We start from the raw sequence: 16,989 nt of genomic DNA, 5'->3' as shown, positions 1-16,989 counted from the left end.
TACCTGATTGAGAACATTAGGAAGGCGATTGTGTTTGTGAATAAGCTTCTCTAATTTGCTGCCTTTTTAATAGACCCGAGTTGTCCTCTCAGCTAATCCCAGCAGCAGTATCAGACAGCTTGAAGTACAATTACAGGGAAGGTTTGATGAGTAGTGTGCAAAATTATGAATTACTATTTTCCATGTGCCACTTATGAATTATGAATTATGAGGACAGTTTTGTGCTATAGACTCGTGTCCATGGGAGGCTGGATTGGAAAGTGGATAAACTGATTTCACTTTAGAACCATTACTGGCATAAGGGAGAGGAGGTTGTCAGCTCAGACTGGATTTATACCCAGGTCACAGAGTGGAAGGACAATATTCTAACAAACTGCGTCTCTCAGTCTCTTTTGTTGACAAACCAGCTCTATATTTATTAGTATTTCTCAGTAATAATTCGAACAGAAGCTCCCCCCCCTCCACCTCACAAACAGTATTAGTTCCCTTTTTCTTCATCCAGTGTGGCAACTCAGTGTGGAATATTCTCCATCCATCCCCACTCCCCATTCCATTTTTTAACGGCCATGTTCTAAACTGCAATCTGATCTTCAAATGGATCCCAGCAGGTGGGACAGATGAATGAATGCCGAATATTAAAGTGATAGGCAAATCATTTCCATTTTTTTTGTGCCCAAACATTCTCGGTCACCATAGTTTTCACGAAATCTGTGTATACTCCCTCCAAATATTAACACACCCCCAGAGATCCCTCCAAATATTAACACACCCCCAGAGATCCCCTTCAAGTACTAACACACCCCCATAGATCCCCTCCAAATATTAACACACCCCCAGAGATCCCCTTCAAATACTAACACACCCCCAGAGATCCCTCCAAATACTAACACACCCCCATAGATCCCCTCCAAATATTAACACACTCCCATAGATCCCCTCCAAATATTAACACACCCCCAGAGATCCCTCCAAATATTAACACACCCCCAGAGATCCCTCCAAATATTAACACACCCCCAGAGATCCCCTCCAAATATTAACACTCCCCCAGAGATCCCCTCCAAATATTAACACTCCCCCAGAGATCCCCTCCAAATATTAACACATCCCCAGCGACCCCCTTAAAATATTAACTCCCCCCACCAGAGACCCCCTGAAAATAGTAACACACCCCCAAAGACTCTTGGAAAATATTAACACACCCCCCCAGAGATCCCGTGAAACTATTTACATACCCCCAGAGCCCCCCTGAAAATGTTAACACACCCCCAGAGCCCCCCTGAAAATATTAGCACACCCCCAGAGACCCCCTGTAAATATATAAATACAGTGCTAATATTACTGAAAACGGTTTATTACTGTGCAGCAACAGAAATAATGTGCCGTTAAGATTTTAAAAAACGCTTCATTGAGACAGACAGCAATTTGATAACCTCAGATCCCTTTGCAGAAAGTTCTGGTCAAGGGATCCTCTCTGTCTAAATCGTCTAACCCAACAGTGAGATTTTGCAAGTTCTTTCCTGGGGCTTTACTGACCTATATTAAATTAATAAGAACCTATGATATTGTGTCCTGTCTAGATTTCTGCATTGAGTCCCTCTGATCTCTTTCCATTATCTATTTAAAGTTGCAGTATCCCTTTTCTTCACCCTTTTGTAATCTTGTTCTGAAAACTCGATATAACAGTAAAATAACACCAATTCCCCCCACCACCACCCCACCCCCTCACCCCGGCTCTTTTGTTTTCTTTTTGGAACTGTTCCCTCCTGAGAGCTTGATGTTTTAAAGTTATTTATATTTTATTGCAGTAATCTACCTACTGACGGCCTCCAGCCCAAATCACCCCATCTACTCAGAGATTGCTGGTTGGTTGATTTTTATTTTCTGAAAATGACCTGAAATTGTGAAGGTGATGAGTGGAAGGGATGTTGCAGCTGTAACACTGCGCGCGGCAGTAATCATTTTGCTTACATTCCTGCTGCTGCACCATCAGCTCAAGGACACGCCGGCTGGCTGTCTTTGGGCTGATGAAATCGTCCAACAGAGATGAACAAGTAGATTTGTTGAAATGGGGACACTGCAGCTTTAAGTGAATTAAGGTATGATGTGTTCTGTAGTGAGGCCTGTGCCTGCCTTATAATGCACACCAACAACATCCATAATCCCTTACCATCAACTGATAGAGCAATCCCTTTGGTCGTCATGACTTTTTTTTTTAAGAGGAGAGGAGTCTAAAGGCAGCTTTAACCCTCCACCACCCTCCTGCCCCCCACCTCCCTCTTCTGGTCCAACGTAGGGGTTGCCAACCCTCCAGGGTTATCCTGGAGACTCCAGGCATTAAGGATTTATCACCAGGATGTGAGCAACCCTAGAGAACAATCATTGGGTCAGAACGCTGTCGCTTATTAGATATAAAAATATTGGAGATGGGAAAGAAGGCTGTTTGACAGTCATGAATTGTCCAATTAGGTATCGAAGAGTCTGTTCGCTTTCCGATTGGCGGGGGAAAGGTGGAAAGCCACAAGGATTGACGGGCGGGGGCGGGGCGGTTGGAGGCAGTAGATCATGTGATAACCTCTAGGAATACATCCAACCAGAGTTGGCAATCCTCAGCCCAAAGAAAGTAATCTTCCCCCATGCACCACTCCCTTCCAATCTCGATTTTTCATCAAGTGCTGGTCTCCGCAGGCCTGCTGGGCTCCGCAATGTAAATACAGAGGCCTGATTGCCGAGGAGTGCAGCCACATGGGATAGTAGGCTCCCCCTGTTTAGCTTGTGCAACTTGATGTGACCCATAGTTTCATAGGCCGACGATGCCATTGCCTCCTCGCAGGTCAGACCATTTAAGCTTAGGAGGGGGTGGCAGACAGTCGGAGGTGCCCCGTGCCTGTTGGCAGCTGACCGCCTCTAACCTTTAACACTTTTTTTTTTAGTAAACTCTAACCTTTCGCCAGTTACTAAGGACTGAACGCTGCCGATCAACAGACGTTGCATATTCATTGTGACATCATTAGCTTAGCAACAGTATCCCCAGGAACCAGCAGGGCCCAATTTGTGAGGCATTTGTCCTCGATACGGTTGCCTCCGACTGCACCTTGTTATTATGCCACCTGTAATACAAAAAACACAAGACCAGAGCCTGTTGCTACGTTCCCAGCTTAGCAACAGCACTCACTACACACTGGCACTCATCTTAATAGCATTGTTATAATACTACAGGTAATTATTAAAAGGTTGAAATAGATGTTAGAGAACTGGTCTTCCTATGAGTAATGTATAATATCTAACCCTCCCCAGATTAAAATTCAAATAACGGCTTTAAAAACGGCCAAGTAAAATGGCGGCTACAGGCCTGAGTTTTACATAAACCCAAATCTGATTCAAATAATTAGCTTCCATCTACGGTTTGCTCAGCAATGACAACAAGCATGAAGAGATCAGTGGCACCTTCATAACAGCACAACATGTGGGTCACCAAGGTGGCAAATCCCCGTGCTTTATAGGGTTTTATTTTTCCTTTCCTTGTTGATATTGCATCTGACAACGACCAGATCCAGACAGCTTTCCTTCTCACTATCGGAGAATGGGCAGCGATCGCAGCCCAGTCACGCAATACTTGTTTGCCACGAGTAATGTCATTTTGGTAATTAAGAGTGTCTTGTGACCATTGAAAAAGAGAAGAAAAAGAGACAAAGCCTAGTGTAGTTTGGAAAGAAAATATGTTTTAAAAAAAAATCGTATCAGTTGTAGTGAACTTTTATCTACATTTTGTTTAGCACAAATCAGACCTGATTCAGGCAGCAGATTTGGTAACATGGTGATAAAGACGGTTGTTTTACATACCTGGGGTTTAAATCCTGAGACTGACACATTCACCAGCCACATGCACAGCGAGGTTTGGAAATTCTTGGTTAGAGGACCAAGGAAAAGGAGGGTCTCAATTCAGGGAAGCTGGTACAGATGGCTCACTCTGTAGCTAGTCCGCCTCCTGCTGGCCGGACATTGATAAAGAATTCCACTGTCCTGCTTGCTTTCTCCTCCCAGATGGGATGGGGGAGGACAAGAGGGCAGGAAGCTGGGCGGAGAGGGTGGGGGTGGGGAGGAGAGAAGAATATTCATTCTTCAGCATTCGGCACCTTTTAATCATTATCTTGGTTATAGTGTCTCCCAGCTTTTTCATGTTACATTATGTTATGAAACAATCACTGTAGCACACAGAGTGCGTGTATAGACTAATCCCCTAGCATGGGCTGCAGACCCCCCCCCATGCCTCCCAAACGATTGGGCAGAGACTCTCGTCCCAGAGCTTCTTGTCGGTCCAGCTCACCTGCCACTGTTGAGCTGACGGCATTGGGAGGGCAGGTAAAGCTGAGAGTGTGGCCTTTCTGCACTACAAATGGCAATGTGAGGCGACAATCACAAAGCTAAGTCGATAAGGAAGCCCAACATACACTTGACCCGTATTTGTCTGAATTCACACTGCTGCTGTGGTGATTGAGGATATCCCTGGCTGAGTCCATTGACAGTAACACACCCAGCCACGGTGTCTCTATTCAAGTAACAGCTCAGCTTGTTTTCACTTTGAATGTAGGCCAGCCAACATTTGACCCAGAAACACTTGGGCACAGTGTAAAAACATTACTGCGTTACGATTGACGCTGTAGAGACACGCGTAGCCCAGAGCAGCACATGTTCTCACCTGAAGACGACTGTTGGTGTATCAAAAGGGGAAGGCACAGGGTTAACTTTGGAAAAAGACTTGCCTTTATATCACACCCATTTTGCTTCAGCCTGAAACAAACTTGTGCGCGCACTTTGTAAAATGCACTGGTGTTTGGAGCACAATCATTTCTAGTCAACAGGCTGTTAACAGTGAGAGGGGAGGCCCCCCCTGGTCACTATGTGTTAATGACATGGTAAACATAACGGGACGATTTCAATATTCCTAGCAAAATCGCAAATGCCTACTTTTAAAATGCTTTTAACAATTTTGCTGGAAATGGTGAAGGTAGGGAATCTTTCTGCTACATTTATGATGTTGCTAACACATTGCAACCGAAGGAAATCTCCCCCCACTAGTGTTTAAAAAGACTGAGGTATTAAGGGGACTTTGTCCTAATTGCTGGCCCACTGTTTGATGATTTTAACCCCCCCCCCGAAAGAATAAGGGTTCGTAAATTGAGTATAGGCCGATGACATTTTTTCCCCCTCAAATATATAAAGTAATTTCAATGGGCTGAAATGTAGCTCAGAAAAGGCTGCAAGACTAAGTACCAAAGCTCTGTGGAACCAGCAGCAGCAACACTAGTGCACAGGCAGATGTCTGCTCTCGGCCCACGACAGTCAGGAGCAGAGTTTTCCACAGTGGTGCAAAAGCTGGTCGTGTTGGTCCTAGTGCAAGACCTGGGTCAAATGGGTACTGTAGGTGGGAACATCTGACATTACTCGATCAATAGTTAGAGCGTACGTTAGATCAGGGCGTCAGAGGGTACTGGACCAAACTACAGGTAGGCCGACAAAAAAAGGGATACTTGAAGGCAAAGAGCCGGATATCTCACTGAGTCATTCTTGCTTTTTCCTCATTTCCAGGTTTTCCGGCAGTCAGCAGTGTGGGCACATTCACTGCGCCTATCAGTACAGAGAGCATTACCACTGTCTGGATCCTGAGTGCAACTACCAGGTACGGCAGCCACCCAGGCCGCAGGTCTAACAGCACACGGTTACCTCTGTTTGCTATCCGTACTAAAATCAAAAAACATGTTCTTTACACACTCGCCTACGATTTTGTTACAGCAAGTAAACAGAAGTCGTTTTCCCTAAAAAAAAAATCAAAAAGTTAAGAGTGGAATGTGAATGAGTTTGGCTGACTGGATAAGGAGTTAACTTTGCGTCGAAGAGTTCTGAATGGAACAGCAGAATTCCCTGTTAAGAGAAGGCAACAGAGAGATGACCAACTTCCTCTGGTAGGACACATGTGGGTTAATGGTGTTACAATAGCATAAAAAGGCATTTAACCTGAACACGTTAACCAGTGCACTGCCAGAGGAAATCAAGTCACCAATGAGAAATGTCAGCCCCGATTTTAACCTAACCCGCCCCGGCGAGATCGGGTTTGGGTCGGACGCCCAATGGACCCTAAAATCGGGCATCTGACCCGAACCTGTCATGTTATCGCCGGGCGAGTTCGGTCAAAATCAATGGCTGTCCTTTCAATTTTTGAGATCTTCGAAACAGATTGGTCCTATGAGTTGCGTTGGCCCTTCTCGTAGCAAACGACCCACCGAAATACCCTCGGATGTATTACTAAAAATGTCAACTGCTTAACAATTTGGAATTAGTTTAAACTAAAAGTTAATGGAAGGTTTTCCACTCTGGTAAACACCAGGAGCACATGTCAGAAAACTGCACAACTCCAGTCCGAATGTACGGATGGAAAATCACAAATTGAGGAGCGCTGACGAAGAAACCCTCCCCCTATAATGTTGGTGATATTAGGGAACTGGTGCTTAATGTGTTTGTGTGACATTCCTCTGTTGTTTTAAGAGGCGTTAACCCTTTGATTTGTAATGTCCCACAAACACATTAAGCATTCATACGCTAATATCCCCAGCAGCCATTTCTAACCTTAAATTTGTAAAAATTGGAAAAATATTCTGAGGTTACCACCTGGGGCAAAGTGGTGCCGATCGTAAAATCCAGACTGTTACATTTTGACCCCGCAATTGTCATTTTCTTTGTGAAAAATGTACACAATTCAGTCTAAATAAAAAAAAGGGCATTTTTTGATTTGGTACAGGATATAACCGCTGGCTAAATATTTTGAAAACACTGCATTTTGAAAGCAAGAAAATGTTAAATTTCGAATTAGGAGTAATTAGCCTGAATCCAGATATTCCATTTTTAGTGTCGTCATCTGTGTGGATTTGTTCAGAATATTCAAATACAATTTTGTGCTAAAAAAAAAAATTGCATTCAAAACGGAGGCATAAAAATATATATCCATAATATGTTAACAATCTTATGTGTGTGTGCACTTCCTGATGACAAAACCTTACTTCCTGCTGTTACGTTTTTGTTTCAATTTTCCATTATACGTCCACATTTATAATGGAATATGCCTGTAATTATGCCCTCCCACCAGTGCTGGTGCTGCAGCACCTCAGTCTCTTGGCTCCTCAGCCTGTACTGTAGAGAAAGACCAATGCTCCAACCAACTTTACTTCTCTGCTTTCCAAATTGCCCTAAGGATTGCTATTTAACTATAAATTATAATATCAAATCTTATTAAAAACCATATGTCTGTGCACCCTGCTCCAAGTATCTCTCTCCCTCTATCCCCATCTCAACTGAAGGCTACATTTGGCCTTGACTCCCTGATAGCTCCCTTTCAGTCCCCAGGCTTCTCACTGCATCTTTTTATCCAACTGGGTCATCAGGAGCCCCTTCCCCAGCCAGTTTCCCCTTTCCTTCATCCTCCCGTTAAACCCACCAGCTCGAGTAAGTTACACTGGGAGTGTGTGACGGGTACTGGGATTCGAAACTGGGATCTCTCTAGCTGGAAGCTTTCACTTTTAGTAGTGAGAGACACAAGTCTGAAATGCTGTGCGCAAAAACAGAGGCAAACAACCGAAGACCCCTAGGGATGAAAGTTTTGACGTGCGTAAAAAGCAATGTTTCCGACTTAAAACTCACACCAACGTCTTTGCTAAAGTCAGCAGATTTTCCCTGCCCCGCATATAAAATTATTTGCTGCTTATGGCATTTAATCGTTTCATTTTTGATTGGTCTTAATTTGGAAACACACTGTAGTAGAAATCTGCATGAGATAATTTTGACTTTGGGTGATGGTGTAAAACAAAATGGAGAAAGACGAATAAAAGGCGGCTGATCCGATACCACCCGTTTTACACTGTCGCTCGAAGTCAAAATGACCCCGTGACTTCTCCAGCTCTTTAGGGCTTCCCGCCGTTCCCCAGTCTCTGCAAGTACTTCTCGGAGATTGGCTGGTAGGAGCTGGGCCAGAACAGTGTGGATCTGCCCCCTTTCCTAATTTTCCCTTTCCTTTACGAACGCTCAGCGCTTGCTCCTGGCGGAATGAATGATGCTGGGCAGTCAGCGTGCGGAGAATCACGGCCGAGCCATCCTTCCACAGTGCGTTGGTACACCAGCGTCATTGAGGCCGCCTCAAACAGGTTGATCCGAAGAGCAGTTTGATGGGATCCGAGCTCAGCTTCAGTGGCTCCTGTGCTGTATTTACAATTCCATTTAACTCATTTTTCCACGCAGTACTTAACATTTGCATGAACAAAATAAATTAATCAATTTCTAAAAAAAAAAGTGCAAACCAGATTTACCTCCTGTAATATCTTGCAGCTTTTATTTATTGTTGATGATAGTACTGTGATTTTTTTCACATGGGGGCTTTTTCTTCCCATTAAAAATCATTGCGTTAGTGCCAGCTGGCTGTGATTCTTGTTTACTGTTGCCAGCGTCAGTCTTACCATCTGTTGCCATTTTAGTGAAGCATTGTCCCTTGCCTTGCAGACTGAATTTAAAAAAATTAAAATTAAATATTGACTAAATTCTAGAGCAGGGATAAATCTGAATGCATGACAAGATTATTGAGAAAATTCGAGTCCAGCCGCATCTCTATCTCGCTCTCTTGTATTCTCTTTTCGTTCTCTCGCATTCTCTCTCTCTCGCTCGCATTTTCCCTCTCCCTTTCTCACTCTCTCTTTCTATGGCTTTTGCTGCATTTTCTCCACTGATCCGGCACACATTCTGCTGTCTTCCATCGCACTTCCAAATCTGCTGCTCTTCTTGCAATGTCATTGCTGAGCTCCCATGGTAGCAGGAGTTTCAGTCCTCGGCATTAACCACCTGATTCGGTGCTGTCCTGTGTGGGTGAATGGTAATGGGCAAATCAAGATTGAAACCAAATCAAATGATGTTGGTAGTTCAGATCCTCCTTGAATGTTAGATGGTGCAAATATAGTGATAAAATACTCATTAACTATGCTGTATTCAATTGGACTGAATTGTAATTATTATAAAGGGAGATATTGGTGTCTCCCGTTGTTCCATTTACCAAATTTTTTGTTACAAAGTTCACTACCCACGGGAACAATGGATAACCGAGAGGCACCGTCCAAGTGCACCCACAGTAAAGGGTTGAAATTGGTAACAACTTTCAGATTGAGTTTTCTCTGTCTGCTTTTTTAACCAAGGCATTAACTAATCTCAAATAAACAGATTAATAGCTTTGTTAAACTAGCGGACAAAGGACCTTCATACAAAGGCATTAACATTTCCTTTACTAGTGTCACACAGTGCGATTTCACAAGGGTATAAACAGTTAATGTACTTTTAGTAGCAATTCAGATTAATACACCTGCCCTTTCATACAACTTTAAGATAGAATTAGATGGTTTTCGTGAAATCCGTGGATGAGACACTAAGAGAAAGAGAGTGAGTGAGCTAAGCAGTTTATTCAGTGAGAAGCACCTTAGAAACCACTTCTGGATAATGAAGACCTGACTGATGAGTGGAATAAACTGCCAATCCCATTGTTCCAGCTCATGTATTCAGTCTGCCCCCTGAGTAGGACTGTATTAGTGTAAACTAATCATAAGTATTAAACCTTACCCTGCAGATTTAACAGGGAAATTATTCACTCCGATTCCCGATCTCAGCCTAAGTGGCCGGGACAGCCCAGTCTGGGCTCCTCACCTCGGGGCAAGAGGGAATCTCAACGGCATCTCTCCACCTGCGGATGTCCTTGTGCATCCTTCACTTTCAGAGAAGCGTTGGCAGAGGCCTGGGAGCCCGTGTTAGGCTGCTTCCCTAGGTGAGGTTAGGAGGGCTAGAACGCAGGGAGAGGGGGCACATTGCTTGGAAGGCGAGGCTTAAAAAAATGCACTTTCTTTTTAAAACGTAAAATCAAACGAGTCAGCAGAAGAAATGCCACGGCTGGATTGAAATGGACTTTAAATTATGGAAACATTAAAAGCAGTTAAGCTTTTACAAGCAAACTGTTATGACATAAGGGATGCACTTAGAACACTGTAAAGTGTCATTTAATAGCTGGTACTCAGTCGTTTCTATCCCCTACCTATGGTATAAAGAGGGATTATAAAGGGAGTTCAGTCTATCTGCTGGGGGTTTCCGTGCTTCAAATTGCTGCTTGTAGTGGCCCTGGTTTTTCTATCATCTGGATGGTATTTTGACTAGGCAGTATCGGAATTTTGCTCCCCCTTCGTCACATCAACCAGACCCGGGCATGCTGAGCTGAGTCACGGTGGGCTTCTAGATTTCTGGGGCACTGCCGGGCCCAGAGCAAAAGGAGTTAAATCCTGAAAAATTGTCGGAATTAATAATTTCACTTCAAACGGAACAGAAGGATTAGGAATCAAATGAAAAGCGTGCAAAGACAGAGAAATGGACTTCTCACTGGGATCTAGGAGTCTCCCAAATCTCACTGTGAACTTAAAAAAAGTTGCAGTTAGATATTTAAAAAAGCTTACAAAGAACCAGAGGGGAGAATGAGAATTTTTTTTTTAGGCAGCGAGTTGTTCTGATCTGGAATGCGCTGCCTGAAAGGGCAGTGGAAGCAGATTCAATAGTAACTTTCAAAAGGGGATTGGATAAATATTTGAACAGGAAAAATTTGCTGGGCTTTGGGGAAAGAGCAGAGGAGTGGGACTAATTGGATAGCTCTTTTAAAGAGCCGGCACAGGCACGATGGGCCGAATGGCCTCCTGCTATGCTGTAAGATTCTATGATAATTCCCTCCCTTTACCAGAGGCACAGAATCATTCCCTCATCTAGCATGGTCCGAACAATGGCCACAAAGAGAAAAGGAGGCAAAGTTCAGACAATGCATACTGATGATTTTGGTCCAGTGTGACAACAAAAGAATATCTCAGCCACGAGGGAGGGCCGCTGGTTAGTGGTTTTCGTGGAAAATGGATAGAATTGCGTAACGCGAATTTAACACCTAAATAGTGGAAAATCTCAGAATCCCATTTAATAAAAACAGAATTAGACTTATTGAGTCACCATAAACTACCGGCCCTAATTACAAATGGACATAATTGCAGATTGTGAACCCCTTGTAACAGTGGTGAGATTTGACTTATTCAATCACAGTGGCCCTGCCCATAAATTACCACTGCAATAGATGGCGGGAAAATCAGTGCCATCATCTGATCATAAAATCATAGGATCATAGAAAGGTTACAGCACGGAAGGAGGCCATTTGGCCCATCGAGTCCACACCGGCTCTATGCAAGAGCAATCCAGCTAGTCCCACTCCCCCTGCCCTTTCCCCGTAGCCCCTGCAATTTTTTTTCTTTCAAGTACTTATCCAGTTCCCTTTTGAAGGCCATGATTGAATCTGCCTCCACCACCCCCTCGGGCAGTGCATTCCAGATCCTAACCACACGCTGCATAAAAAAAAGTTTTCCCTCATGTCACCTTTGGTTCTTTTGCCAATCACCTTAAATCTATGTCCTCTGGTCCTTGACCCTTCCGTCAATGGGAACAGTTTCTCTCTATCTACTCTGCCTAGACTCTTCATGATTTTGAATACCTCTATGCCACCAGCAATGACCGGATATCAGCTACATGGCACAGTAAGTGGTATTGATCTGTCTCTGACTTGAAATTGCCTGGTCAACCTAAAGGAAAGTGGGTGTAGGAACATTAGGAACAGGAGTTAATTAGGATTCAACCCCTTGGGCCTGCTCCACCATTCAGTTAGATCATGGCTGATCTGTATCTCAACTCCATTTTGCTGCCTTCGCTCCATATCCCATGATACCCTTACCGAACAAAAATTACCCTTACCGAACAAAAATCTATCATCCTGATTCTTTTTTGTTCTTTCGACAGAGATTTACCAGTAAACAGGATGTGATTCGACATTACAACATGCACAAGAAGAGGGATAACTCCCTGCAGCACGGATTCATGCGGTTCAGCCCCCTGGATGACTGCAGCGTTTACTACCATGGCTGCCACCTGAATGGGAAGAGCACACACTACCACTGCATGCAGGTAACCCACTCCCACCAGGACCCAGCCGGCTCCTGCTGCTTTAAAGAAAAAGAAACAAAGAACTTGCATTTATGTAGCGCCTTTCATGACCTTGGGACGTCCCAAAGCGTTTTACATCCAATTATGTACATTTTTTGCAGAGTAATCACTGTTGTAATGTGGGAAAATGCGGCAGCCAATTTGCACACAGCAAGCTCCCACAAACAGCAATGTGAAAATGACCAGATAATCTGTTTTAGTGATGTTGGTTGAGGGATAAATATATAGAGTGAATGTAGTGAAAATATACTGTGTAACTGCTATTCAGCGATCCCTGCTGGGAAATGTGTGTGTGTGTGTGTGTCACCATTAGAACCATACCCAGCAGGAGTCACCAGTGGAACCATACCCAGCAGGGGTCACCAGTGGAACCATACCCAGCAGGAATTACCATTAGACCCATGCCCAGCAGGGGTCATCATTGGAACCATACCCAGCAGGAATTACCAGTAGAACCATACCCAGCAGGGGTCACCAGTAGAACCATACCCAGCAGGTGTCACCAGTAGAACCATATCCAGCAGGAGTTCCATTAGACCCATGCCCAGCAGGAATTACCAGCAGAACCATACCCAGCAGGGGTCACCAGTGGAACCATATCCAGCAGGAGTTACCATTAGACCCATGCCCAACAGGGGTCACCAGTAGAACCATACCCAGCAGGAATTACCAGTAGAACCATACCCAGCAGGAATTACCAGTAGACCCGTACCCAGCAGGGGCCATCACTTTCAAAGGAAGTGGATAGAAAAGGACAGAGGATGGGAAGAAAAAGTAGAAAATAAATCTGTTTAGTGTGTGGTTTTAAATCTGAGTTACTAACCAGCTGAAGTGCACACTCGCCCCTTTGAACCAGCTTCTGAAGAACCGGGTGTTAAATTTTCCTTTCATTTGCGATAACAATAAAACACAAAAGATTTATTTTTTAAAAATCGAAACATTTCCTCTGTTTGATGGTGCTGGAATGACCAGTAATCGAAGGCGGGCCAAATCCAGGCCCTGTGGGGCCTGAATGATACAGCGTCCTCCAAGCAGACTGACCTCAGTCACAGGTCACGTAGTATCAAACCCTGAGACGTGAGGCTGCTTCCTGACAGTGCGGGTGAACACAGAGACAAATCATATCCGCATTATTAGGTGAGGAGGAAGGAAGAAAGAAAGAGCAGGAGCTTTGAAGTTAGTGAAAGCAGCACCGCTGAGAAAAGCTGGTGGGGACACGGGAGCCCAGCGTAACCCCTGGAAGCCTCGTCGCTGTCAGAGCTGCGACAGCACTGACTGAGCACAGCTCGACTCACGACACGACTGAGAGTTTTAGGAGGGAGCCTCGAACGGTTTCAAACGATATTTCTTTTTTCTCTCAGTTGGAAAGAGAAAAAAAAAAGTTTATAGCAAGCACACACAAATGGGATTTTAAAAAAAAGCTGAAATCTCACTCATGCCAAAGCCTGCTATAATTCCGGCAAGACTGCATCTCTTGTGAGTTCTTCAGTCTTTCACACTCGCGACACATCCGCAGTGGTTGAGTTCCCAGCGTGCGATATCCTCTATGAACTCTGCAGTGTCTCCCCGAGCTCAATCTGCTCCAGGAAATGTTTTTCCTGTTTCCAGCGGCATATTGTCATTTAAGAGCAATTTCTGCTCGTTTGTGATATTACTTGAGGCTAATTTTAGCGCCAGTCGAGCGAATATGTGGTTAAAACAATAAAAGAAGGGCAGGCTTTTACCCCAAAATAAATCTCTCTGACCTTTCTCAACAACAGGGCTCAAGTTCATAGGTTTTGAAATAAGGGATTTATTTCATTATGATTTTTAGGGAGAGTATAGCTCAAATTTTTTAATTTTTTTCGATTGTAAATTACTGAGTCTGATTCCCTGTGTGATGATTGACAAACAGTTACTAAAACTGTAACAGCAGAGTTCAAGGATTATCAACACTTTCAAGATGACAGTGTAATTTTCATACCACGACCCTTGCCAGCTAAAATGCATTGCTCTGCCACTGTCCCTGCCACTCCCATATAAACATGACACCGGCTCTCTCCTCCTCCCTCCAGTGCCTCGGTGGGTAAATGTACTGTCTGTCATGGTACTGAGCCGTGCTGGCCTGGGAGCTTCCAGGTTTGACCCTTGGTCTGTGCTGGATTTAACCGAGGCAGAGAGTGGGGGTTAGGGCTATTCTTTGGCCTCTGCCTAAGGGATGATCTGGTTTCCCATTCCCAACTCTTCTCCGGTGACCCCTGTGTGTCGCTGTCAGGTAAAGTCAGGGTTTGGCTTCACATAACACCATTCACACCCGCAGGCTTGGCCCTAAGCATTTTGCAACCAATGAATTGTTTTTGAAGCGCAGTTGCTGTTCTGTAAGCCAACGCGGCAACCAATTTGCGCACAGCAAGGTCCCACAAACACAGACACGCTAGCAAAGTGGTTATGTTACTGGACTAGTAATCCAGAGAACGTGAGTTCAAACCCCATCAAGGCAGTTTGAGAATTTGAATTCAGTTTAAAAGGAAATATGGAAATAAAAAGCTGGTATCAGTAAAAGTGACCATGAAGTTGTTAGGTTGCTGTAAAAGCCCAAATGGTTCACTAATATCCTTTAGGGAAGGAAACCTGCTGTTCTTACCTGGTCTGGCCTATATGAGACTACAGTCCCACGTGGTTGATTCTTAACTACCCTCTGAAGTGGCCTAGCAAGCCGCTCAGTTAAGGGCAACTAGGGATGGGCAATAAATGCCAGCCTTGCCAGCGATGCCCACATCCTAAGAATGGCCTCTGAGATGAAATACTAGCAACAAGATAACTGCACCTCTCGAGGAGTGACTGGCTTCAGGGGAGAAATTGACTAATGGAATTACTGTTGAGTTTTGCAACAAGGACTGAGGTCAATGAAATCTTTGTGTTTCTACCCAAATTAATTAAACCAGAAATTCCCATCACTAAAGAATTTACTCAGGCCTTGAAATTAAGTTATGCAAATATAAACAGACAAGGGCTTAATGCATTCATCTGAAATTCCTTTTTCTGTTATTTGAACAGAGGCATTAACCCTTTTAAAATAAATGATTTAAGACCTCCAAAAGAACCAGAGGGGAGATGAGGAGATTATTTACGCAGCGAGTTGTTCTGATCTGGAATGCACTGCCTGAAAGGGTGGTGGAAGCAGATTTAGTAGTAACTTTCAAAAGGGAATTTCAAAAGGAAATTGGAATATATACTTGAAAAGGAAAACTTTGCAGGGCTACGGGGAAAGGGCGGGGAAGTGGGACTTATTGGATAGCTCTTTCAAAGGGCCAGCATAGGCACGATGGTCCGAATGGCCTCCTTCTGCGCTGTATGATTCTATAATTTAAAAAATAGAGAAATGGTAAGTGGGTGGTGCAGTGGGTTAGCCAGTGACCTTTCACCTGTGGTACCTGTATTCCGAATTAGCAGACTGATCTGATGAGGTCGCCTCGATCTGCTGGCTGTAAGGGCCCTTTGTGTAATACGTTTGGGTCATTTCAATCCGGTTCCTATTGGGCATACAGCATAAAACTGATTCTAATTTGTCACTCAGACAGGCCTAAGGATGGTGGGTGTGGGAAGTGGGAAAAAAAGCAGACTGGTGCAGTAGGGAGTGCGGTTCTGAGGTTGGGACTGAAGCATATTTTTGGGACAGAGCGGAGGGAGTTTTACTCTGCATCTGGCTATGCTCTACCTAACCTGGGAGTGCTTGGTACCAACACCTTGGGGGGTAATTCTGAGTTTATGCGGCAGTGTAAAACGGGCGATAGCGAATCAGCAGGCCGTTTTACATCTTTCCTGATTTTCATTTCCATTGACTTCAAAATTACCCGTCTTGTGCCTGAAATGGGTGTTACATTTCCTATCCCTCATCTATTAAATCAAGAAAAACAGACCAAAAGGATCTCATATCAACCTTGTTGATACACTAATGTTCACACTGCATGACTTCTAGGGACAATCAGAATCCGGGGCAAAAATCCAGCCACTGCTGCAGGCCTGAGATGGAATGGCTGAGGCCTGTGGGGCTTTCCAACTGCTGTCCAAAAATCAGCATCCACAAGCCCTCCAGTCCTGAAGGGCTTCTTTCTGAACCTGCAAAAGGAGATACTTATCTTCTGGTGGGCTCCAACAGTTGTCATCAGGCCCCATTCAGATCCTCTAGTCTGAGAGAGGCTAGGCGCAAGGCCTAGTGTCAGCTTCTTCTGGGCGCATTTGTCTGGTCAGTGCTCCTGCTGGAAAATGAGACAGGAGGCGCTGTTAGGTCCCCTCGCCTTATTTGCATGGGCTTGCCCTGCTTGCATCTGCTCCACAACAACCTTGGGGGGAGCACCAGAAATCCTAGGGCAATACAAAGGGGGTGGAGGACCAGCGTAGCAGGTCTCTGCACTTTTTCCTCTGCTTTGCGCCCAGGAACTGAGCAATCCCTGGTCATAAAGGAGAGGAAAATCTCTCCCACTGTGTCTCTGTTTTGTGCTCATTCTTACAGTTATATTATTTTCTATGACGTAGAGAGGGTAATTCTTACCTTCACTGCCTGGACAGTAAACTGGCCTCTTGTGCATCCCTGGCTTCCTTTGCCCCACCATTGGCAGCCATGCCTTCAGCTGTTTAAGGCCCTAAGCTCTGGAATTCCCTCTGTAAACCTCTCCAACTCCCTCTCCTCCTTTAAGATACTCCTTAAAACCTGCCTTTTCGTCCAAGCTTTTGGTCACCGGTCCTAATGTCTCCTTCTTTGGCTTGGTGTCAATTTTGGTCTGATTACGCTCCTGTAAAGAGCCTTGGGATGTTTTACCATTGTAAAGGCGCTATATAAATGCAAGTTGTCGTTGTTTGTTGTTGTTGTTGTAATCTGGCAGAGCAGATCGCCCTCCCATTGTAGAAACCTCC

At 44.5% G+C, this 16,989-nt stretch overlaps 1 protein-coding gene across 6 annotated transcripts in view; it reads left to right on the top strand.

Annotated features, from left to right (window-relative positions):
• The window catches only part of casz1 (castor zinc finger 1), a 276,456-nt gene that overhangs the window by 218,866 nt on the left and 40,601 nt on the right, over positions 1–16,989 (top strand). For 4 of the 6 annotated variants that reach the window (XM_067970383.1, XM_067970380.1, XM_067970382.1 and 1 more), the window contains exons 10-12: positions 1,809–1,865; positions 5,590–5,680; positions 11,893–12,057. In XM_067970383.1, coding sequence (XP_067826484.1) covers positions 1,809–1,865; positions 5,590–5,680; positions 11,893–12,057 — 313 coding nt within the window. The remainder of the gene's footprint in view (positions 1–1,808; positions 1,866–5,589; positions 5,681–11,892; positions 12,058–16,989) is intronic. The other 2 variants (XM_067970381.1, XM_067970384.1) reach the window with 1 other exon arrangement.

Source organism: Heptranchias perlo, chromosome 32, assembly GCF_035084215.1.
Source record: "Heptranchias perlo isolate sHepPer1 chromosome 32, sHepPer1.hap1, whole genome shotgun sequence".
Taxonomy (NCBI): domain Eukaryota; kingdom Metazoa; phylum Chordata; class Chondrichthyes; order Hexanchiformes; family Hexanchidae; genus Heptranchias; species Heptranchias perlo.
The sequence above is the reverse complement of the archived record's forward strand: the minus strand, read 5'-3'. Positions and strand labels throughout refer to the sequence as shown.